At 44.4% G+C, this 24,621-nt stretch overlaps 1 protein-coding gene across 2 annotated transcripts in view; it reads left to right on the top strand.

Moving 5' to 3' along the window:
- Positions 1-1,130: 1,130 nt before the first annotated feature.
- Positions 1,131-24,621, top strand: part of usp25 (ubiquitin specific peptidase 25) — a 36,992-nt gene continuing 13,501 nt past the window's right edge. The window contains exons 1-19 of one of the 2 annotated variants that reach the window (XM_072658963.1): positions 1,131-1,332; positions 6,733-6,810; positions 6,932-7,076; positions 8,107-8,230; positions 8,469-8,631; positions 10,634-10,720; positions 12,074-12,211; positions 12,552-12,628; positions 12,968-13,041; positions 14,885-15,036; positions 16,203-16,330; positions 16,674-16,769; positions 17,136-17,300; positions 17,465-17,727; positions 18,767-18,837; positions 18,960-19,188; positions 19,472-19,717; positions 20,882-21,021; positions 23,310-23,468. In XM_072658963.1, coding sequence (XP_072515064.1) covers positions 1,291-1,332; positions 6,733-6,810; positions 6,932-7,076; positions 8,107-8,230; positions 8,469-8,631; positions 10,634-10,720; positions 12,074-12,211; positions 12,552-12,628; positions 12,968-13,041; positions 14,885-15,036; positions 16,203-16,330; positions 16,674-16,769; positions 17,136-17,300; positions 17,465-17,727; positions 18,767-18,837; positions 18,960-19,188; positions 19,472-19,717; positions 20,882-21,021; positions 23,310-23,468 — 2,577 coding nt within the window. In that variant the 5' untranslated portion in view covers positions 1,131-1,290. The remainder of the gene's footprint in view (positions 1,333-6,732; positions 6,811-6,931; positions 7,077-8,106; positions 8,231-8,468; positions 8,632-10,633; positions 10,721-12,073; positions 12,212-12,551; positions 12,629-12,967; positions 13,042-14,884; positions 15,037-16,202; positions 16,331-16,673; positions 16,770-17,135; positions 17,301-17,464; positions 17,728-18,766; positions 18,838-18,959; positions 19,189-19,471; positions 19,718-20,881; positions 21,022-23,309; positions 23,469-24,621) is intronic. The other variant, XM_072658962.1, reaches the window with a different exon arrangement.

Genomic DNA, 24,621 nt, shown 5'->3' on the forward strand with positions numbered 1-24,621 from the left:
GAACACCCCACAAGACATGCCTGATGTCCCAAATGAGCCCCATCGTTACAGACCACCTTAATCTCACATAGGTCCCATCTAGGCTCCATGAGCAGTGTCCAACCCAGCTGGGACCTCTCCTAGTCCCGTCACTGACCCTGGTGGGCATCCATATGTGGGGCCAACGTGGAACCCCAGGACAAACCATTCCCAGTTGGGTTCCTCGACCAATCACCTGCCACATGCCCAGGGGGTTGGCTCCGCACTTTCTTCTGAGGTGCCCTTGAAGTAAGGCACTTTGTGGACCACTGCATACGGGGAACCCCCCACAAGACCTGCCAGATGTTTTGGAGATGTTCTGACCCAGACCCAGCCTAACACTGTACATCCACCCCTCGACAGGAGCCACTGGAACCAGATAAATGATGTTATTCACTTCACATAGACATACACTATATGGACAAAAGTATTTGGACACCATATTATATATTATTGTTCCTTATGAAAGCAAGGGTATTAGAACTAGTTTATCTTGTATTTGTTTTTGTTGGAGTAACTGTCTACAAGGAGCATTGCTGTGAGGATTTGATTGCACTCAGCGATCTTGGATGATCAGCACCACACCTTATCCATAACTCATCGCCTAACTCGTCGTGTTCCTCCACAACTTGATGCTGGGGAGCTATAGACCCCTCTGATTCTAATCTAACCTAAATGTTGCATTTGAAGTGGTAATAAATGAGGGGGGGGGGGTATTTTTTTCTCACAGGAAATTAATTACATTTTACAAATTATGGTAAATGCATTTCTTTTTCTTGTCCATATGTTTGAATATATTACAAAAGACTTTAAAAATATATTACAAAAGATATATTAAAAATAAAGAGTTTTTATGAGGTTTCATATGATTGTACATATATATTACGTTGTATTATATAATATTAAATATATATAAATTTATAATGTAATATATTAAAAATATATATGTTTTCTTTGATCTATTTTTCTATCTATTTTTATTTTAAACATCTAATTTTATGATCAATAAATGAATAAGAGCATCACGTCCTCAGAAGTGATCAGCGTTGAGTATCAGTTTCTATTATTGATGTCTGAGCTGGCGGCGCTCCGCCAGACCGCGCTAATGGAGCAGTCTGTCCTGATGGAGCCCGTGGCTGCGCTCTCCAGCGGGGGCTCCGCCTGAACTCCGCTCCGATCACCCGCACTTCAGCTCCATCGCCCCGGTTCGCTCGGATAAGCGTTTAATTCCCGAGTTCATTTCATTTCAAACCCTCCTGCCCGTTTCAAGCCATGACTGTGGAGCAGAATGTCCTCCAGCAGCATTCCCAGAAGGTAAGGCTAAGCTAAGCTAAGCTAAGCTAATGTTTTCGCTCTGCGCCAGTTTGTAGCGCTGAAGTTCGATTCAGTTTCTGAGCCGATTCCTTTGGGAATGTCCGTTTAACGGAATCGAGTCGTATGATTAGTGAAACGTTCTGGGGGTGCATAGGTAAATAGTTCACATAATAAATATGTTTAAATAATAAAATAAATACATATTAATTGACTTAAATTCATACAATAAATACATCTCTATTTGTAGTATTAAAATATAGCAGTGTGTTTATATATAGCCTATTTAAACTATTTAAAAAAATATATATATATGTAATCCATAGTAGTTACATATAATACTCTAGCACTATAGCTATATATTTAAGCAGTGTATATAAGTGTATGTATGTATATATATATACACATATAATATGCATAATTATATTAAGTATATGTACATAATCACTATATTGATTATTGAATGGGTTCCTGCAATTACACCGTGTTTATGTGTATGTGAGTATGTGATGGGACGTCTGATCTCCCTTTAAGACCCACAGTAAATTAAGGAATCCCATCCAAACCCAGTCAGTCCGATCAGTCTGTCAAGAGGACACGACACAGGACAGTTTACAAAGACTGTAGAACTACAGTAGCTATATGGTGGACATTCAGATTCAGATTACGTTGGTTTTAATAAAATACAGTGTGTTATTATTGTGTGTCAAATTATTATTATAAATTATTATTTATTTATTTATTTATTAGCAGTAAAATCACCACCAAGGTTTCATGATCTGACTTGGACTCGGAATCGGTGGGACTGATTCACTCCAGCAACTCGGTTCACCCGAACGATTCGTTCATCGCTAGCTACAGTTTGGGGAAAGTTCGCTAAGCTAAGCTAAGCTTAAGTCTTAATTGCCACGCCAGGACACAACCCCCCTCCTCTCCCCGGTGGTCCAGCACGTCCCAGCGGACACATTCACCCTCGTCCCCCCGGTTAAAGCAGCCGAGCTCGGCCGAGCGGCTCTCTTAAGAGGAGTGTCGTCTAACGCGGCTGGGAAAGTTCGCTAGCGGCTAGCCAGCATGCTAATGTTGACATAGCTGCGTGACACGCCTAGAAACGAGCGAGCAGGCTAGCAGAGAAGGAGCCAAGAAAGTGGCTGATCCTCGAAGTAAAATGGCAGTAAGAATCGACAGGGATGAGAAGTAGGGTAAGACTGTTAGCTACAGATAATGTGTTAATAATAATAATAATAATAATAATAAAAGTCTTATAGGCAGAGTCAAACAGCTACAGCTGGCTATGCTAGCTAGCTAGCTACAGCTCAGGCTGTCTGGTTGCAGGTCTGGCTGTTGATGCTGGTCCATCCTGTATCACATGTGTGCATTAACATTTACATCTACATCCAAGGCATTTAGCAGACCCTCTCTCATCCAGAGCGACTGTATCGGCTAGAGCCCAAAAGACCCCTCTAAGCTTGGACTCGGTCAGTATGAATGACCACAATACTGTAAAGGTGCCTGTATTTGTCACAGCGAAATGTGTCCCCTGCATTTAACCCATCTGTGGTGGTAAACACACACACACACACACACACACGCTAGTGACACACCCAGAGCCGTGGGCCGCCAACTCCAGCGCCCGGGGAGCAGAGAGGGTAAAGTCTTGGGCCCTTGAGAAGGGAAGGCTCACAGTGGCAGCTTGCCGAGCCCGGGAATCGAACCCACAACCCTGTCATCTAACCGTTGAGCCACCACTGCCCCACTCTACACCACACTTCGCCCAAGTACTTTTGGAAGAGGAGGGTGGTCTTCAGTCTGCGTTTGAAGACGATGGATGCTTGTCTGTCTTCGGTGGAAGACGCCTTATTTTGGGCCTAGAACTTTTCCTTTGTTGACATGGAGTCTGGACAGCCTAGTCCTACCAGTTTCGTGTAATAGCCTTCTTATGACTACAGCTAAAACTGATCTGATCTTGGATCTGGCTGTGATTCATCCTGTATCAGATTTGAGAGCGCATGTTCTCCCGTGTTTCCATGGCTTTCCGTGTTGATTACGTGGCTTATTTCAACAGTCCCATGTCCTACCGTTGGCCATGCACTGTTGAGTAACTGCGTAATGTGTGTTGCACTGTTTAATGGGGAATTCCACACATGGCCTGGGGTTAAGCATTCAGAGTTTGGGTTTGGATGGAGACTGTAGAGAAACTGGCTACACATATAGGCGTTTTATTCGATGTTCAGAACCGCCGGTGAACCTACGCTGGTGACGATATCGGGGACATGGAGGGAACTCCAAAAAGACTATTTATGGGGAGTGTGAGGGAGCTTTTCCAGGCAATAAATGCTTCAAATATAGCCAGTGTGAAGAATTCTGCCTGGGTAAGTTCTTCTGGAATTGAGCTTCTCGTACCAAACTCACTCTGAACATCTGTCTTTACTTCTTTACTCTTTGGTTATGAAGAAAGTTTGAGAAATCAGGGAAATCCCCCCTTAAATTAACAGCAGCCTTTGGGCCTTACAGCAACCGTTTATGTTTGACCTGGCCAGAGTCTATAGTGGTGTTTAGGGCACTTCGACTACCTCAAAGCAAGAGCGTCTGGCCTAAAATCTGTGTGATGTGATGTTGCTCCTCAACACCTGTTTTTCTTTTTTTTTCTTTTTTTTTTTTTTGGATTTGGCTTGGATCAGATTGCCGTTGTGAAGTGTTGTGGTCCCTCCTTAGCTCGAGACGTGACTGGGTTGGCGTTTGCAGTGTCTGGTTTGGCAACGGGTTTGTGGCGCTTGGCTATATGTCAACAAAGGAGTTTGGTTCACAGATGATTTAAGCAGCGATTAGCTAATAGCCGTATTTGACACCACTGCTGAGTTGTGGAGTCATGAGGACGGTGGTGCAGTGTGGTTGCGCAATGACCTAAACTGTTATAAACCCAACACTAACACTGCAGACACCTGAGGAGCTGCATAGTGGAGCAACCCCACTTTATGGCCATAGGTTTGTAGACACCTGCTCCTCCAGTGTTTCTTCTGAAATCTAAAGTATTGTTGTGTTTTCCTCCCGTTTGCTGCATCAACAGCCTCTGCTCTCCTGGGAATGCTTCACAGTGGATGTTGGAACCCTGCCATGAGGGGTTGATTGTATTCACCCACATCAGAGCATTAGTGAGGTCAGGTACTGATGCTGGATGATTAGTTCTGGCACTCCAGCTCATCCATCCCAAAGGTATTGGATGGAGCTCCCTCCAGACCCCCCAGAAAATGCAGTTCTACTGCTCCACAGCCCAGTGCTGAGTGGGCTTCATACCACTCAAGCCCACATCCGCCGTCCCGTTCTTTCTTTGGAGATTATACAAGCTGAAAGTTGGTGATTGCACTGATTGAACTGCTGTCTGGTTACTTCTGCGTTCTCAGCTTGTGTTTTTATGTCAGTTAGACAGACTGTTTAAGCAGCGTCTTTGTCTGTTTTGAATGTGAGTGAAAGGTTGAGCGTGACCTTTTCTAACGCCGGATTCTTCTTCTTCTCACCATATCAAGCTTTTAAGGTCTTCAGCCAGAAGTGCTGGAGCAAGAAATCCAGGAGATCCAGGAGTACACAAATCTACCTGACAGATCTTTGTGTAGAGAAGAGCTGACCTGACAACCTGTCTGTTTGTCATTTCGATGGTCTCTGGACGCTTCCATTGTACAGCAAGGCTTATAGACATTGCTCAGCAAAGGCAGATTGTTGGTTGCGTTCTAGGTAGGGTTGGGAAATATGATTCAAATCTAATGATCGTAATTTTTTTGCAGTTCATTTCTGCAGTATTTGGGCTAGTATGTTTTATAAGCTGAATTTGCAATATTAAAAAAGGCATTGGCCAATTTAATGCAAATCTGGCTAATTGAAATCATAAATGGGCAGATTGCTGACTCTTTCTTGGAGCAAAAGCCCAGATCTTCGTTATTTAATAAAAAGTAATTTTTCCAATCCATGTCTAGCGCCTCTGCTGGCTGGTTGCAGTATGATGTGTAGCTTCGCCCATCCCCATATGTTTCAATGACAAAAAAGCCCATTTTCCATCTCCAGTGTCTAACTCCAACAGTTAGCTTTCCCTGTGCTAATATTGGCGCAAACCTTGGTGTACTATATCGTAAGAAGGCGGGGTTACTCTTTGGAATGAAGTGATTGACAGACAGCCTTGGCCGGAAGAGAACGGCCGTCTGCAGGACCTGCATCACAGCCTTTCTGTTCATTACATCGAGTTGTAGTGGAACTTGCATGACCTGCATTGGGCGTTAGACAAACTGGGAATCCAGGGGAAAGATCTGCGCTGCCTATGGTTATGCGCTGTAAGCTTAATGGAGGTGGTCTACAGCTACAGGTCTTTGATAATGATAATAATAATAATAATAATAATAATATAATAGAACTTGCTATGAGAATAATAAGTAATAATACTACTTACAGTAATAAGACCTTTGCATTACTCTCAATGCTGCAATGCCTAATGAGACTGCCCCTGTCCTGTGTCTCTTGCATGCAAACAATTTCAGACCTTATCGTGCTGATAAACTAGATGTGGATCTCGATCTGCTGACCACTTTGACTGCATGAGGTTGGGCTTAAGCTTCAAATTCCTAAATTTAGCTCCTATTAGACACATCTCCTGCTGCGGACGTTTAGTTTCTTTTGCTTTCCTGTTGTATCATGATGTTTGTGTATCGTTACGCCCCTAGTAGTTGCCCGTTACCCCAGTCCCGAAGAAGCCAGAGGGAGTCAAAATGTTTGGATGCCGACATCAACATAATTATGAAGGATTTGCTTTGGTTGATTCACCCAATACTGTTGCCTTAGATTCCTGTCTGGGGAGGAGTGCCCTGTATGTGATTTTCGCCTGCGTTCTGGTGCTCTTGGCACTCTGCATTGTTTCTGGGATTATTATACAAAGAGCTGTGCCCTGCACAAACACGACACAGAGAAAGAGCGGCTGCATTATTTATTGCTCCATCTCTCCAAAAAGGTGTGGACTCTGTTTTCTCTGCTCCTGTGTCTCTGGGCAACTGCTACTCCCAAACACTGGAGCTGGAGCGAACCTGCAGAAAGGCCCCGGTGTGGTTCAGGGGCAGAGAGCTGGTGATTTACTGGTGTTTGCTGGTGGAACTCTCCAGGAACTCTGTTGCCGCAAGACTCTGCTTTTCTGGAGGCGGCCACCCTCCATATGAACAGCGTCGAGCTTGCCTTTGTACCGATCTGTGAGAAAGCTGTGGAGTTCCGCTAAAGGTCACTTGACCATACTGTGGTCGAACTGTGGTTGCGGCCTTTCGAGGAGGGAGGAGAAGCACTCATATGGCTTGCATTTCATTCAGATCTTCCCATGAGAGCAGGGCTCGGTAATGAAATACAGACTGTAACTCTTCTGTCCTCTTCTGTCCCCAGCACCAGCAGACTTTACTGAATCAACTGAGGGAAGTAACTGGCACCACAGATGTGCAGCTGCTACAGCAGGCCCTACAGGTAATGAGACTGGCTGAGAACTTGTGTTCTCCACAACTGCTCATTAGTTTTAAGAGAGTTTTAACATCTTGTCCAGAGCAATTTTGCAGTGTTTTTGTGTGGTCTCCCCCCCCCCAAAAAGGTCAGCAATGGTGACCTAGCTGAGGCGGTAGCCTTCCTGACTGAGAAGAACGCCAAGGTCCCTCAACAGGATGAAGCCACCTACTATCAGACTGCCCAGATTGGCAATGACCGATACATCAGTGTGGGCAGCCAGGCTGACACGAGTACGTATTTAAATCTTCTTCTCCTGGCCTGACAGAACAAAGCTTGGCCCAAGCCCTGGGGAGCGTTGCCATTCTTCTTATGATGCGCTCTTGGCACAGAGCGAAGCACTGACCATGGCCTGCTAGAAATCTCTTGCTATTAAAAGCAAGATCATAACGTCAGTGTCATGAGAGAGCTCATATCTCTTGAACGTAAGCTTTTAAGAAAAGGGAAGTGCTCTCATTAGCGATGCGTGTAGGAGGGTAAATTAGTGTATGTAGGAAAGCACAACTTGGAAATGTGGTTTTCCACTTCCTTAAATTTAATGACTAATGCGCTACGTTGCAGCAGTATCATCGGAGGAGTCATGAAAGTAATGATGTCCTTTCCTGACCATTCACCCCTGTAAACCAGGAGTGGGCAAGTTTCAGTCCTGGAGGACCAGATTTCTCCATTGTTTTGTGCCTTTCCTTCTCAAATACAGGTTTGTAGGTTCTGGTAGAGCAGGGAAATGCACTAATCAGACCTGGGTGTGGTCTTAATATTCTAATGAATGAGGTTCTGATATCTGGAACCGAGTTACCAGCGCATATATAGGTATACACAGGCCCCCTCCCATCCATCACCTCAGTGTTTCTCCACTTTGCTGGCTGTCTACGTGCTGTGCCGGTATGAGCGTGCGGCAGGTAGCAGATCTCTCTGACTACTGTGCTTCGCCAGGACCTCCCGTCTGTTGTGAAACCCAGCGAAGAAGTTCTGCAGAGAAGCAAAAAGGCAACAAGTGCCAGGCGTGAGTGGCAACACGGGGCCCGAGCTGTAGCCCGCCAGATTTAGCTTTTGCTAACTTTTGCTTAGAGCAATGTGGTTGGGGGTATGCTGACGCAAACCTGCCCCTTTTAGAGTTTGTACTTTTTCACTGGGGGCCCTGAGGACCCAGATTAACTCAGATTTAGGTTCCCAGGGGGTTGTTGTTGTTGTTGTCGTTGAATAACAGAACTACAGTGGCTTTGGCTCAGGCCCCACAGATTTAAAGCATGTGTATTGTTTCAGATGTGATCGATCTGACCGGCGATGATAAGGATGACCTTCAGAGAGCAATCGCTCTCAGCCTGGAGGAGTCTAACCGGGCCTTTAGAGAGACGGGAATCACAGATGAGGAGCAGGCAATCAGCAGGTGAGTCAGCCTCCCAATTAAGTTTTTGAGGGGTGGGATCTATATATTAGGCAGAAAGTGAGCGGTCAGTTCTTGAATGTGATTCTGAAGGAGAAAAATTGTCAAATTGTTGTATATACAGAATATATATATATGTCTGCATGCATGTTACTGTACGTCCGTCTGTACAGAATAGCATTATTTTGATAATCCCAGCATTGACACAGCAATTGACATTGACATTTTGCTCTGCCCTCAGAGTGCTGGAGGCCAGCATAGCAGAGAACAAGGCGAGTCTGAAGAGGACTCACACAGAGGTGTGGAGCGACTCGCCCAATCCTCATGACAGGAAGAGGCAGGAGAACTGCCCTGTGGGCTTGAAGAATGTGGGCAACACCTGCTGGTTCAGTGCTGTTATACAGGTGGGTTTCTACAAGGGCTGGACAATATATCGCTTAGTCATAATTATCGTGATATCAGCCTTTGGAATATCGATATTGGCCACTAGCCAGTCACGTTGTGTGCTGTAAGCATCCTGACTAATCATGAGTCTAGATATTTGTTTGAGGGCTTTTGATAAGTGCTTTTTGACTATGCTGCAAGGGCTATGTGCAGTTTCAGTACGTAGCAGTGTAATTGATGGGGATGTCGATGTCTGTGCCGATCAAGGCATTTTTAATGGCTTTAAGGTTCCAATACACTTCCAAACCTTAGGTTTTTCATCTGGCGTCATATGAGCACCATTAATAGACATAATTCTCAACTGTTGCAAACCAACCAGCCAAAACAAAAGCTAAAGTTGGCTTCAAATGCTGACTCTCCATTCCACCTTAAATAGTGCCGCAGTTACATTGTGAACAGTTCAACAGCAGAGCTAACCGCTGCATTATTTAAGGTGGAACGGTAGGAGTTCGGGGAAGAGGAAAACATTAGCTTAGCGTTAACTCAGAACCTCGTTGTAAACGTGACGCAGCAACAGCAGGCAGCTCCCAAAGCAGCAGGTAAAGAGTGAGTAATCAGTCAGAAGAGGAGGATCTAAACTCTTCACTCTTCCACAAAATGTTGCTTGATTCTACGCTCTGCTCAGTCGGGTTGTAGCTAGTTGTGCAACGACAGAGATATTCTATCCAGTTATCTCCCATCCCATCTTTAGAAACCAAACCATGGTGGAAATGCTTTGTTCAACCAGCGAGAGAACCACACTTCTTACTTTGGTTCTAAACCAGCTCTGAACGGTGCATTCAGAACCGAGGAGGAGGCTAATGCGCACACACACACACACACTAAGTGATAAGACTGCAGAGTTGTAGCTAAAGGAGCTGGGAGCTAAATGGTCAGGTAGGTCAGTCAGACTGGACTGTGAGATATTAAAACACCAGAGAGTTTAAAACAGTCGTTCAGAAAGCTGCTCCAAGCAAAGTAGATCGGATTCTAATTTTCGAGTCTGATTTTAGGAACTGGTACTAAAATAGAAATTTTACTGGGCTCACTGTTGTGTACTAGCACGTCTTCTCCAAGCAGTGGGTTGTATTATTTATAGAAACACAAGGTCAGATCAGATTGGATCAGTATCAGCCAAAAGTCAGCATCAAGATACTCTAATCGGATCGGGATATCATTAATAACTGCAATTTTAGTGTTTTCAAATTTGGATCACGCAGCCCTAGTATCAGTCTGAAGCCCTACTTGCATGGCCATACTCTTGCGGAGGGCTTACATAACAGAGCAACAAAAATACCATTCATTAAGCTGTTCATGAAATTCACATTCGAAATGCTGCACAGAGACCCGGTTGTCTGCGTGAGGTGGGCTTATTACTTGTTTATATTCTCCTAATAGCTCTGTAAACTCCGTCCATGTGGTCAGCAGACCTCCCAACACATTTCTCAAAGAGACGGAACATATTGTAACCAGACTGTTGTTTGTTCTGGCTGTGCCAAGAGAGCCTCTACTGATAGCATTGTGCGGTGTGCTGATCTTCCATGGTGTCTCGTGGTAAAATTTGAACCATGAAGAGATATGTGGTAGGATCACTGGATACACTGTCACATGCTGTTTGCCTGCTGTGTGTAACTGGACTCCTGAAGAAGCAACAGCACATTTGAAGGCTGCAGGGATTGCTGTTGACATGCTGAGTTGTGCAGTCTACAGTATACTGATAGCTCGGTCGAGTCCGTTACGTAAGGGTCAACAAAGAGGTGCGCCTCAGTCACGACCACCCATACAACAGTCTGCGATGTTGTTTATTAAAAATCTTTTATAATGGAAGTTTAATAAGGCGGGGGATCAAATGCATAGCTTCAAAGTGTTGCGTTTTTTAAGCTTTTTGTCTCCGATCTAGAGAACATTGAGACCTTAAAATTGTTGCAGTGAAGTTAATCAGGGCAGTACAGATGTTTACTAAGTATTGCTGTATATTTCCAGTCCTTGTTCAACCTGTTGGAGTTCCAGAGACTGGTGCTGCACTACTCTCCTCCCGCCAGGGTGCAGGACCTGCCCCGCAACCAGAAGGTGAGCTTCCCCTCGGACCTCCTTACTTCAGTCCAGCACAAACGCTCGCCTTCTCCGGCACGGTTACACAGGGAGCCTGCAGCTGCTTACTTCTGAATATCTTTAGAGATTCTACCAGGTTATATCATATATCCTGTGTACTGTAAAGCCCCCCCCAACCCCCCAGCATTGAGCTGTGGAAGGGAACTGTGGTCTCTGGAAAGATGGTGGCGCTCCATCATATATTTTTAGGATGAGGTAGGGTGATTAACATCCAACATCCTCACAAACCTCACTAACACTCCTTTCCTGGACAGTGGAGTACCCATGATTGCTGTGAGGATTTGATTGCATTTTGCACCAAGCATCTTAGTGAGGTCAGGAGGTTGGATGATGATCACCACTCCACCTCATCATCCTTAACTCCTCCTCAACTTATCCCAAAAGCACCATCTATCATTCCAGAGAACACAGTTCTTCCACTGCTCCGCAGCTCAATGCTGGGGGGGGCTTTATACCCCTCTAGCCCACGCTTGGCATTAAACAGCATGGTGCCAATATAGGTTCATGTCCTTCTGCTCTAGCGAGTCCTATTCCATTGGCAGTACTTCTTTCTCTACAGGAACTAGAAAAGCTAAGCAACTTGATGATAATACGTTCAGCCCCAGTGTCCACCTCAGCAGACCAGCGGCACTCCCTGCCTTTGCTTTTATTTATTTCTTTATTTTTTCGACCCTCTCTCTCGTGCTCTCTCTTGCGTTCGTGCTTTCTCTCTTTTTCCTCCCTCCCTGGCCCAGGAGCGTGCCACAGGGTCAGCACCCACAGCCTCTAATCTGTGCTAAGCTGCTTCCAGTGGACCTACAAGCCGCTGATTTAGCCCGGCACTCGATTTCTCGCTTGCTTCGTGGTCAGTGGGGGAAAAGCTCTTGCCGGGTTTAGGCTGTAATCTGTTATCATTGCAAGCAGTGATCGAAGGAGGAGGGGAGGAAATCCTGGTCATAAGAGCTGATGAAGGCCTCTCTCTTGTGTCCCCGAAGCAAGCTCCTAGCATGGGTCACTGTTCTCCTCGAGGGGAAAGTTCCTAGCCCAGCAGCTTTCTGCTAAGCAGCTCATACTATCCTAAAATGCACACATAACCCAGCAGTTTATTCAGCTGGGCGTTTATATATATTTGTGTGACGTGACTGGGTGGTTGAGCTTGACAGACCCTGTCTTAACATGAAGTTGCAACAAATAAACAATGTAAAACACAGTCTGGAATGGCATTTTTTTGGTTCCTGGCTGCTCCAGAGGCTCAAATTACATGATTAAGGTCCTGGTTCTGCAGCATTGGCGTAAGATTTGCTGACTGCCTATCTGCTTATTTCCATTCAGGAGCACCGGAACCTGCCCTTCATGCAGGAGCTGAGGAATCTCTTCTCCTTGATGGTGGGCTCCAGGAGGAAGTATGTGGACCCATCAAAGGCCGTGGAGATCCTCAAGGACGCATTTAAGTCCAGCGAGTCACAGCAGGTAAGCTTCTTGGCTGCTGTTTTTGACAGCTTAGCTGAGTCAGGATAAAGAGCAGTGGATGTGGCGATCTCTCCAAACGCCTCGAACCACCTTCGTCTTTAATGTTAATCCCAGACCACAAACCCGCCGATAGTTCAACAGTCACGCACAAAAATAATGGTATCGACCCAATCGGCTCCTTTTATGCTGCGCTGCATTTTAATATGCGTTGGTGATTTAAACCAAAACAGGGGACATTGACTGTGACACGCTGTGATTCCTCACAATAGTTTGCTTGACCTGTGTGCAGAAACCATCACCTTCTCATGACCTGTGTTTGTGTGTGTCTGTCTCTTAACAGCAGGATGTTAGTGAGTTCACTCATAAACTGCTAGACTGGCTTGAGGATGCCTTTCAGATGAAGGCAGAGGAGGACAGGTAAGTCTTGGTACTAATCAATCTGCAGTCATCATCATAACATCAAAACTTTTTTTTTTAATGACCTACACGGCCAATCCACCTGATGTTTTCTCCTGTACCCTGCACCCTTATCAGTCAAAATGATACATGACCTTCAGATCATTTGTAATCTAGCCATTACCAAAACTCTGTCATGATAAATGAGATGCATTTAATGATATGACTTCAATTAGTTCCATTGACTAACCCCTGATCGTGGCCCAAATAAGAAAGTACACCCTTCGTCCCTGTGCAGATGAATTCCCATTGGTCTGCAGGTACGGCTCACTGCAGATACTTGTTTTTCCCATTTCACAGAGAAGGAGAAAAACCAAAGAACCCAATGGTGGAGCTGTTCTATGGGCGTTTCCTGGCTGTAGGTGTTCTTGAAGGTAATTATGAACTGTGCTCTGTTTGATCTCTGTGGACAATATTTGGCCCAAGTGGCAATGAGCTGTAATTGGCTTTCATTGATCCTTGATGTCTGATTGACGTTTTGCTGGTTATGCATGACAGCATGACTTTTTAGGTATAGTGGCTCACAAGCACATGTGGTTTGAAGCAGGGATGGGCAACATGATCTGGACAATAACAATGGGACCCCACCCCCCTTTATATAGTATTTTTATAATTATTATTAGTATGAAATATTTAAGAAGTACAAAAGCGTCTACACAGACACTGCCAACACATGTATAAGCTGTTGTATTTATTAACATTGTCGGACCAAGCCTCTTACATCAAAAACATCAACTTTACCAGAAAAAAAAAATGTCAGTAGAAGTGATTTATTTATTTATTTATTTATTTATTTATTCATTCTTGAAATTGTTTGCCCAATTTTCCTATCAACATTTGGAAAGCTAGTTACCCAACTTTCCCCCCTCATCACATGTAATGCTCCTGGCACTGGGAGGCAACCTGCTACCACCTCTTCTTTTCGAACTGCCGTTGATGCAACGTCACCAGGCAACCTACGTGCTCTGAGGAAAGTGCTGGGTACCCAGCTCTGATGCTTTGGCTAGCAGATGCCTGTGGCGGCCAGCATCACACTGACTGAAGTGATGTGGGGGGAGAGAGAGAGAGCAAGTCACTCCTGAGAGAACAAGGCAGTTGTGCTCTCTCTGGCTCCGTCTGCTGATGGCAGGCAGCATGACCTGGGATTCGAGCCAGCGATCCACAGGTCATAGTGGCAGCGCCTTCGTCGGCTGGACCTCTCAGAGACTTGCTGTGGAGCATTTCCATTGGTCCATTCTTTGTGAAACTGTGACACAATGCCTAGTTCACATTGACAAAAAGTATAAAACGGCGAAAATGGAGACGGGAGGTTTGCATGGCAGCGACGTTATGCTAGCAGTTTATGGAGTAAATGATGCACTATTGGCTGAAACTAAAGTTGTAGAGCGTTCCTCCTTTTATAAACTGTTATGGAGCATCATTCTGGAGTAAGCGTATTAGGCTGAGATGGTTGCAGTAATGAATCGTACACTTAGGTCACCTTAATAGACATCTATCAACTGTTTTGGTACAAGTATATAAAACTGCTATGTGGTGTTTTAACTGAGCGTCTGCCTCATTATAAGAGTGTTATAAATAGAACAAATGTCCGTCACTTTAGTTTAAGGCAACTTGCGTCAACGCAGTGTCATTTACGACATGTGAGCTTAGGCTTAGTGACACAAGCTGTTCATGAATACTCAAATATAGCTTTTAGTGTGGTGTTACTCAGTGCTAATGCATGTGTAATGAAGTCCCTATATAGGTATATACACACTATTATGTGGATTCGTATCATAGGACAATATTGCATGGGTGATTAATTGGTTTGAGCACTCATGTGATGTGTTTAGTTATTAGGAGGTGACTTCACTGTAGGGCTGGTTGTTAATAGACCGATATAGAGTAGGCCTAAATGTACGACCTTATCTGTGGGGATTCCCCATTTCACTGATTCGCACCGTCTGCTTGCAGTTGGTAGTATGTGTCATTCTGCGTGTGTACTGCTGGACCAAGGGGACAACACTTGTGTCTCTGGCCGGATGCCGAATAAACAGACGGTCTCTATAGTACTGTCGCAGTGTGGACAGCTATGCTCCGTTACGTTAGTCCTGACCCACTTTTGCACTCTGGCCTTGGTATAGCTGACACTGAAGGCTTAATGAAGCTGTAAACTAGGGACATGCCGTCTTTAATACCTGCGTGTGTTGTGTTTTTCTTTCTTTTTTTTATTCACAGGAAAGAAATTTGAGAATACAGAGATGTTCGGGCAGTACCCGCTACAAGTCAACGGCTTCAAAGACCTGCATGAGTGTTTGGAGGCGGCCATGGTGGAGGGCGAGATCGAGTCTTTGCATTCTGCAGAGAACTCTGCCAAATCTGGACAAGAGGTCAGGATTCAGATAGATGCACTATGTGTACAAAGTTTGTGGACACCCCGTTTAATGGATGCATTCAGCTACTTTAAGTTGCACCCTTCGCTCACACACAATGAGCACACAGCTTGTCTAGTCCTTGTAGAGAAGAAGTACTGTCAATAGAATAGGACCCTCTGGAGCAGATAAACAAACATGAACTTATTGGCACCATGCTGCCTAAAGCCAGGCGTGGGCTAGAGGGGTATAAAGCCCCCCAGCGCGGAGCTGTGAAGCAGTGGAACTGGATTCTTCTCTGGGATGATGGTTTGTGCTCCATTCAATACTTTTAGGAGGAGTTGAGGATGATGAGGTGGGGTGGTGATCATCATCATCCAACATCCTGACCTCACTAACGCTCTGGACGCTGAATTCTTCAAAATCTAGTAGAAAGCTTTCATCCCTGAACAGTAGAGACCTCTTCTTTAAACAAAAGGAGCATAATATCTCTAATAACCTTGATTTCAGAAAGTAACGATGAATAAACAGGTGTCCCAATACATTTGTCCATGTCATGCAAATGTGAATCTGGTAGTTGTTCTTTACATTGCATCAAAATGTAATGATGAATGGACCAATAGAAATGCTCCAAAATTACTCCATTAAAAGTTAAGACCTGCTTGTTGATTTTGACTCCGTTGTGTAACGTTTTGGCCATGCCCACGTCTGTGACCCCTCACCCACTGCTCTTGGCTAATGGTTGGGACTGACCCTGACTGGGCCGCCTCCTCAGCAGCTGCTATATTCTGATTAGCCCTGCTTTCAGACGGAGCATGGTCAGAGAAAATGAGTGGAAAGCCTGCGGTTAGAAACCCGAGAAGCGGGCTCTTCTCTCAGCACAGGTGCAAAGAAAGTGATTTGTAACGTTTTGGCTGTGTGCAGTGGCCGCCGCCGGCAAAGCACGAGCGCTGAAAGCAGCTCCTCACAGCCGTGGTGTTTACGAGACAAAATTAGGAGAACATTTCGCTCATTACTTTGCCATCAGTGGAAAATACACATCAAACCTGCTCCCTCTGTTAGTTTAGGCCTCGCTTATTACTTCAGATGATTTGCATGGTAACTTCCTCAGGTGTTTGTTTCAGAAAATCACATGAAATCTTCATGTAATAAAATGAATAAACAATTGTTTTGCTTTCTTTCAGCACTGGTTCACAGAACTCCCACCAGTTTTGACCTTCGAGCTGTCCAGGTTCGAGTTCAACCAAGCCTTAGGTCGGCCAGAGAAGATCCACAACAAGCTGGAGTTTCCCCCTATGCTCTATATGGACAGGTGTGTTTATGCGTTACCTCACTATAGACACCTGTGGCGCTGCCTAAGCTTCTGGCCTTTGTTTTTCTTCCATTACTTTTACTTTTCTAGTTGAAGTAGTTTTGAAACCAGTACTTTTACACTTTTACTGGTGTAAAAAGCTTAAGTTGATACTTCAGCTTCTATAGAAGTCTTTTAAACCCTAGTATCTCTACTCACTTCTACCTGAGGAATGAATGTCAATACTTTTGACACCCTTGTCAATCACTTAAATTATAGTAGCTCTCCAAAAATCTAAATCTAATCCAGCTGGAATGAGTAGTGCTGAAGTCAGATTTGAGCCACCGTCTCTTTTCCCTTTTAGATACATGGACAGGAACCGAGAAATCACACGCATCAAGCGGGAAGAGATCAGGAGGCTGAAGGAACATCTGACCGTCCTCCAGCAACGTCTGGAGAGGTGAGGCTAAAAGAGCTAAGCCCGAGTTACCACAGGGAGTGAAATCTAGCGAGTAGGGTTTGAACACACGCCTCTGTTTTAGGCTTCGCACATGGTTTCAGTGGGCTAATCAAAAGCTGTTACACTGTAAATATTTGTCGGGGAATTTGGCAGGAATATGCTTCACGAATGCCTCAGCGGAGACTTGCTGTCGGTGTGGCAGACGTGGCAACAACATGGTTTGTTCAGCTGCCATTTATAGAGCTTGGAAATCTAGATGACTCTTTGACTCGCACTCTCTCTCTATCTCTCTTGCTCTCGCGCTCTCTTGCTGTTTCCCCTGAGTGAGATCAGCGTTTACCAGAACGTTCTCTTCCACTGTTGAAGGTATCTCAGCTATGGCTCTGGCCCCAAGAGGTTTCCTCTGGCGGATGTCCTTCAGTATGCAATGGAGTTTGCCTCCAGCAAGCCTGTGTGCACTTCGCCTGTGGAGGACATTGACATGTCAGCGCCACCCGGTGGCACAACCGCACAGGTGCCTCCTGCACCAAGGCAAGGACCAGTTCTTCCTCCTTTTTGGGCTTTTTTAAAATATATATATATATATATAGTCTATTGTGGTTGCTTATGTGTGACTTACTTCATTTGAGAGGTTTTGTTCAGGGGGACCATAAGCATGAACAATCCTTGGTCTTAAGCATCGTCTGCATTTACAGTGTGGTGGAGCAGGGTTCCTCAGCCCCCGCAGAGGGCTCCGGAGCAGCACCCCAGCCATCACAGCAACAGCAGCAGCAACCACAGCAGCAGCAACAACAACAGCAGCAGCAGCGTGTGCCCATCCACAAGCCCTTCACCCAATCACGTGTACCCCCAGACCTACCCATGCACCCTGCTCCCCGCCACATCACTGAAGAGGAGCTTCGAGTGCTGGAGGGCTGCCTGCACCGCTGGAGAAACGAAGTGGAGAACGACACCAGAGGTATGAAAGTCTTTGAAATCATTTGTCTGTTTTTGTGCTTTTAAAAACACCAAATTTGAATCAATACAGACACACATTAAAGCAGTAGTGCTGCTCACTGGTGCCCAACGCTTTACCCACTTCGTGGTTCGGATCAGTTGGGTTACTCTTCAGCATGGATTAGCTGACCTGATAGAACTGGCAGGTAGTGGTAAGATGCAGTTGGCTGGCTTAAACGTCTCAGAGGAAGCACATGCTAGGTCTCACCCTTCTAGCTGTGGTAGCATCACATGTTTGGGTGATTGAGGGAGTCCTAGCTAGTGGGTAGAACTGGACAAAAGAAAGATGGGAACTGGACGTGGAAGAAAAATTGGGATTCCTTAAGAAAAGGTTAAATGGAAATTAAAAAAAAAAAAATAAATAAATAAATATATATATATATATATATAATCCTTTATTAGTCCCACAGTGGGGAAATTCAGTGTCACAGCAGCAAAGAGATAGCAAGACACTTGGATGCAAAACACATTATCAATATATACACAATATAAATAATAGAAAGAAAAAAAAACTATAAAAACTCTATATAAAACGCTTTATAATATATATATATATATATATATATATATATATATATATATATATATATATATATATATATATATATATATATATAGACCCACATAAGTAAAACCGTGTATGTGCCATATTTATAGATCTACACTACTGTCACAATTTGACATCAGTTTCATAGGGCCTAAATTACAACCCTGTGGGACTAACCAAAAGCGTTTACCAGATAGTGTACAAATAATATTCTGCATTAGGATTAATAACCAAATAATAGACCTTACCTTAAAACTTACTGTTGTTTGCGTTCATTTTTATTAATTTTTTTATGTAATAAAATCTGTGGCTTTTAGAATACAACTCTCACAGGTGTCTAAAACCTTTGCGGAATATGTCACATACATAGATACACAAATGCATGAATTATCCAGTATGTACACTGCTTTGCTGCTTTGTGCTTTCCTAATCACTCATCCCTCTACATCTGTAGATCTTCAAGGAAGTATATCTAGAATCCACAGAACCATTGAGCTGATGTACTCTGACAAAACAATGATGCAGGTGGGTGCAAGCTAATGCCTCCTTCAGATAGATTAGAATGCTTAAAGTGCTTCATAGTGAGCTTGTCCTTTACGTGTTGGGTATGAGCACATGTTTTTCAATAAAAATCTCCTGTGTAACAGGTGCCATACCGGCTGCATGCGGTCCTGGTTCACGAGGGTCAGGCCAACGCGGGACACTACTGGGCATACATCTACGACCCGCACCACCGCTGCTGGATGAAGTACAACGACATCTCCGTCACCAAGTCCTCATGGGAGGAGCTGGTGAGGGACTCGTTTGGCGGCTACCGCAACGCCAGTGCCTACTGCCTCATGTACATCAACGACAAGAAGCCCTTCCTCATTGAAGGTAATCTCACAAGCATGAAATTCCACCGCCCCCCCATGGCTCGATAGCTGTAATTTTCTAATATCCCTGTCACTTAAAGCAAAGAGCGCGCTTGCTCAGGAAAAAAAGGCTTTTGTGTGCTTGAGCCGTATGCTTGGTTTTCAGCTGCTGGGAGGCAGGGGGTTGCATAAGACGTTTGCATAACGCTGACAGACAGCTAAGCGAGTGAACAAAAGCCTCGTTTTTTTCCTCGTAAGTGTTTAAGAGCCATCCTGTCTGATTGCTGTGACTCTCTGTGTCTCAGAGGAGTTTGATAAAGAGACGGGCCAGATGCTGAGCGGTCTGGACAAGCTCCCGCCGGACCTGAAGGAGTACGTGAAGGAGGATAACCAGCTGTTTGAGCGCGAGCTGGTCGAGTGGGATGCCATGCAGGCCAGGAAAGCCCAGCAGGAGAAGATGGCTCTTGCTGCAGCCGCCGCCGCCGCTGCTGCTGCTGCTGCGGCGGCCCCCCGGCCCATGAGCACAGAGCCCAGTCCTGCAGACAACACAGGTGAAACTCCAGGACACCTGTATTTTACTGGGGGGACAGCACTATTCAGTTGTGCAGTAATTTCTCACACACAAACTCCACTGTAAATAATGAAAACCTCACAGAGTAGCTCTACTTTACCAAACCATGCAGAAACGGCCTTACACAAAAGCAGGGCAGATTTTTAACACTTCTCTCTGGTACAGGCTTTGGCCTCTAGGGGGCACTTAATACATTTCAAATTAATAAAACAAATGAATAACTTTTTCCATTCCTTTGTTATTTGTCTAGTGGATTCCTGTTGTAAATCATTGAAAAACATGGTTTTTTAGATTTTTCCTGTTTGCTGATTTTTGATTAAAAAAATTATAAATGAAAAATTAACCTAAAACAATAGTTGGACTTATATGGACTTAATAATAATTAAATAATGAATCATTTAAAACTAATATTGGCTCTAACAGATTGTAGCTGCACCATGTTGGCCCATTCGTGTGGGTGGAGCTTTCTGAGATCGATTTCTTGACAACAACTCAAGCATACATTGCCTGATTGAGACCAATTTGGAATGGACAGACCAAATTTGTTGGTCTACATCTGCCTTTGAGGGGCTCTATAATAATGATTGGTATTTCAGAAACATGTTAGAAACATATGTAATACCAGAGTCTTTTTCTCGATTGTACAGATGCTATTGTGCAGTTTGTAGAGTGTATATGTGCATAGATTTTCAATGCGTTGTCCCGTTATCGGCTATCCCAATTGGTATACCTGCCCTAAGTTAACTTAAGGACTATAGAGGGCGGTAAAACAGTAAATCAAAGGTATCATTGAGCTGACTGGTGCTTGGACACCGCACGTTGCCACTTACGATGACATACTTTTTGATGCACTTGCCAATTTATATTACTTAAGGTTTGACATCTTTATATAAATATTTTACTATAAATATTTCACAAATGTCACAAATACTGCTGAAGAATTAGAGAAATGCTGCCGCAGAATCGTGTATTTAGGCTGCAGGGATCACAAAAAAAGCATCAGTGAAATCCTGGTGGGTCTGAATTTCTCTGGCTGTGGTAAAGATCTTAGTTGAGAGGTGGAGAAAGAGCCTCTCCACAGAGTTGGGAAGGAAGGAAAGGCTGATGTGTGTGTGTGTGTGTGTGTGTGCGTGCGCACTCTCAGTTCCCCAGCAGGACCCGGAGTACATGGAGCAGCCCTCGCCCACTGATGACTCCAAACACCTGCAGGAGGACACCGAGAGAGCTATCTCCAAGGCTGCTGCCGAACAGGACGAGAAGAGTCCCGAGGCACTACTCAGCGCTGTAAGAATCCCCCCCCCCCCCCACACACACACACACATATGCACAGACACACAAACCCTCTCACAACTACCCCTCGGATGTCTGCGATGAGCCAGACAAGGGCTGTCTGGGTCGACTCCTGTGGGGCTGTTTAGTTCGTTTGTTCTCTTTTCATTATGAACTCGGAGGAACCTACTGGGACACGCTGTGAGATTGCTTTGACAGGGATGTAGGCGTTTATGTTGGGCTATGAACGAGGTCTTATTTCTTAATGGGGGATTAAAAGTAGGCGCATTTGCTGCCTTGTCTCTAACAGATGCAGACAGTGAATTTTGAGGTTGCTGTGCAGATACTGGCTCCAAATCATGATTCCTAGCTGGTTTCGTCAGCTATTCAAAGTCTTCCTCATGCTGTGTACATCGTATAACACATTAACACATCATCATCATCAAGCATCATTAGTCTGATTGCTCTAGACATATACAGAACTGTGCATAGGTTTTAGGTACCTTATCTCGCTGGGTAAAACACTCAATCACTCCATCACTGTGCTCATCATTAGAACATCTCCAAAGTTCTCCTCATGGAGTCTAGTGTTATTTAGACTTCTCCTCATATCAACACCTGCTTTGGTGGTAAATCAGGGCTTAATGATGGTAAATCAGGTGAGCCGCCGCTGCTACTGCTGCTGCTGCTGCTGCTGGAGTTGAACACATCCTCCACGCTGTGCTGGCTGGACTGGGGGGCGTCCAGGAGAAACCTGGAGGAATCGAGCTCTGTTCTTCAGACTAGCTCACCGACTACTACTAGCTCATCTCACTACTTTCTTTCTTCAGAATGAGAAGCTCTTGTTTCTCCTTTTTACAGGATTTATGTTCACCTGAATCTGTTCTGATGAGATCTGGAGTTTTACAAGCGCAGTCGTATTGCTGATATTAATGGTTTGAACTAATGTCCTTAGGTGCTGGAAACCTCTGCACAGTACAGTGATTCTTATTAACTCGTACGGTAGTTTCTCATTTCAGCTTCGAGACCTTTAGAAAAACACCTTTCCAAACCCATGAATGGCCCAGACACACAAAAAGCCTCTACTTGCTTTTGAAGTCTGGACTTTCAGGGAAAAGCTTGGGAATGCCTGGGATCTGTGCTTTATTCATAACTAATCGTTTTTGTTTCTAGGGATGTTCCGATCAAGTGTTTTTTTTTTTTTGTTTTGTTTTTTTTTTTTTTTTTTTTTTGTTGTTTATTCATTTAACCCGAGTCTTTTTATGCTGACCATCAGCCAATACCGATCCAATCTGATACTAGCCCAACAGCTCGGATAAGACTTACTAATCTACAACAGTGAACCCCAGTGAAATCTTTCTTTTTAGTACCGTTTTCTAAAATCAGACTAGATATATATAATATATAGATATATATAATAGATCCGATCTACTTCGCTTGGAGCAACTTTTTAAATGACTGTTTTAAACTCTGTAGTGTTTTAATATCTTACAGTCCAGTCTGACTGACCTACCTGACCATTGTGCTCCTTTAGCTACAACTCTGCAGTCTGATCACTTAGAGTGTGTGCATTAGCATTAGCCTCCTCCTCAGTTCTGAATGTGGCGTTCAGAACCGGATTCGAACCAGAGAAAGGAGTGTGGTTCTCTTGCTGGTAGAACCGAGCATTTCCACCACAGTTTGGTTTCTAACCAGGCGTAGTTCAGGAGAAAAGACGGGATGGGTGGAACGTTAAAGCTTCCCAAACTAGCTACAACCAAACTGGGTGGTGTTTTTGGGGGTTTTGGGGGGGGGGTGAAGGTCCTCCTCTTCTGACAGATTAACTAACACACACTTTACCTGTTTCTCTGGGAGCCGGTTGTTGTTGTTTAACTTGCCGTTAGCTCAGAGCCTCGCTATAAGCGGGCCAAAGTTTTCCTCTTCCCCAAACTGTTTCCGTTCCACCTTAAATAATGTGGCGGTTACGCTCTGCTGTTGAACTTTACACACTGTTACTGCAACACTATTTAAGGTGGAATTAAGATTTACCTGATCCATTAAAAAAATGCCTGGATCAGCCCCCGATCCTGAGTCAGTGGGTCAGATCGGGACATCCCTAGTTATGACCTAGTTATGTTTTTATTATTATTATTATTATTATTTAATTATTATTATTTTTATTTTTATTTATTTTTATACCTACCTAACTACCTGGTTTGTCACATTCCACTCTTACCTCCTCTGTTTTTCACCTTCCATGTCTCCCAGCTGTTTTGTCTCTCTCTGTTCAGTCTCGTACCGTTTCCTCACCTCTGTCCCTGCAGGAGGAGCCCATTGCAGCCCCTCCCCAAACCCCTCCTCCTGACCCAGTGCAGGACGGTCCCGCCTCCACCCAAGCCCCCCCACATCGGGTGGTGGAGGTGGCTATCCCTCACGTAGGAACCTTCGTCATTCAGTCTCGAAAAGGGGGATATGACGACGAGGTAGAATCGCTTGCCTCCGCTGGCCGTTGGTGTACCCACAGTTTTGTGTGACGTGGGCAGTGGCAAAGCTTTACAGCCCTTATGCATGCTCGGCCATGCTTCTCTAGCTACTTTGTTTACAGTAGAAGTATCGAAATAGCAACCAGATAGTTATCAACACTTTTTTTTTATCAACATATACTCACCTGTCATTGTTGTAAAGAAGCACTGCTCTACCTCACTGCTGCATTTCCTGATGCTCATGTCAAGTCTTGGTTCCTGTAGATCCTGCATTTGTAATGCATCATACTGTCTGTGCTTTATATGGCATGGGATTACGAAGTCCAGTGCCTGGTATGGGCCTGAATAATAGACACACACAACACTTTATAAAGCATAAGAGAATATACACTATATGGACAAAAGTATTGGGACACCTGCTCATTCATTGCTTCTTCTGAAATCAAGGGAATCGAAAAGAGCTTATCCTGCTTTTGTTGGAGTAACTGTCCAGAGAAGAAGTTAGGCTTTCTACTAGATTTTGGTGCAGGGTTTGAGGTCACTTGAGGGTTGAGGGTGAGATCAGGATGTTGGACGATCACCACCCCACCTCATCCAGCTCCACCTCAACTCCCCAGCCCATAGCCCACGTCTGGAATTAGGTGGCATGGTGCCTCCAGGGATTCTTGTTCTATTGGCAGTACTTCTCTACAGGGACTAGACAACCTGTGTGTGTGTGTGCGCATTTGCTCATCGATATCAGCAATGAATGTAACCTAAAGTAGCTGAATGCGTTCATTAGAAGGGGTGTCCACATACATTTGGACATGGTGTATATTATGATCTAGGATGCATAATACAGCAGTATTCCTGGTCGTTACTGGTTTTTGAGTGTATTATAAACCCCTGGCATTGTAACTTCCTACACTCTGGCTTTATCTAGTGTTATGCATGTAGCTATAATTTTTATCATTCTTAAACAGGGTCATTCCAGGCATGATATGGAATTGTGTGCTATATAACACGTTTATAATGCTTTATTATTGCAAGGTTTGTAGAATAGAGATCTGTGTGGGATTATTTTTTCGAACAGTTTTAGTTTTAAAAGCATTCAGTGCATTGCATACCAATCACCTTTGACTAGCTACCTAACTAAGCAGCACCATCTAGTCTC

Source organism: Salminus brasiliensis, chromosome 16 (assembly GCF_030463535.1).
Source record: "Salminus brasiliensis chromosome 16, fSalBra1.hap2, whole genome shotgun sequence".
NCBI classification, from domain to species: domain Eukaryota; kingdom Metazoa; phylum Chordata; class Actinopteri; order Characiformes; family Bryconidae; genus Salminus; species Salminus brasiliensis.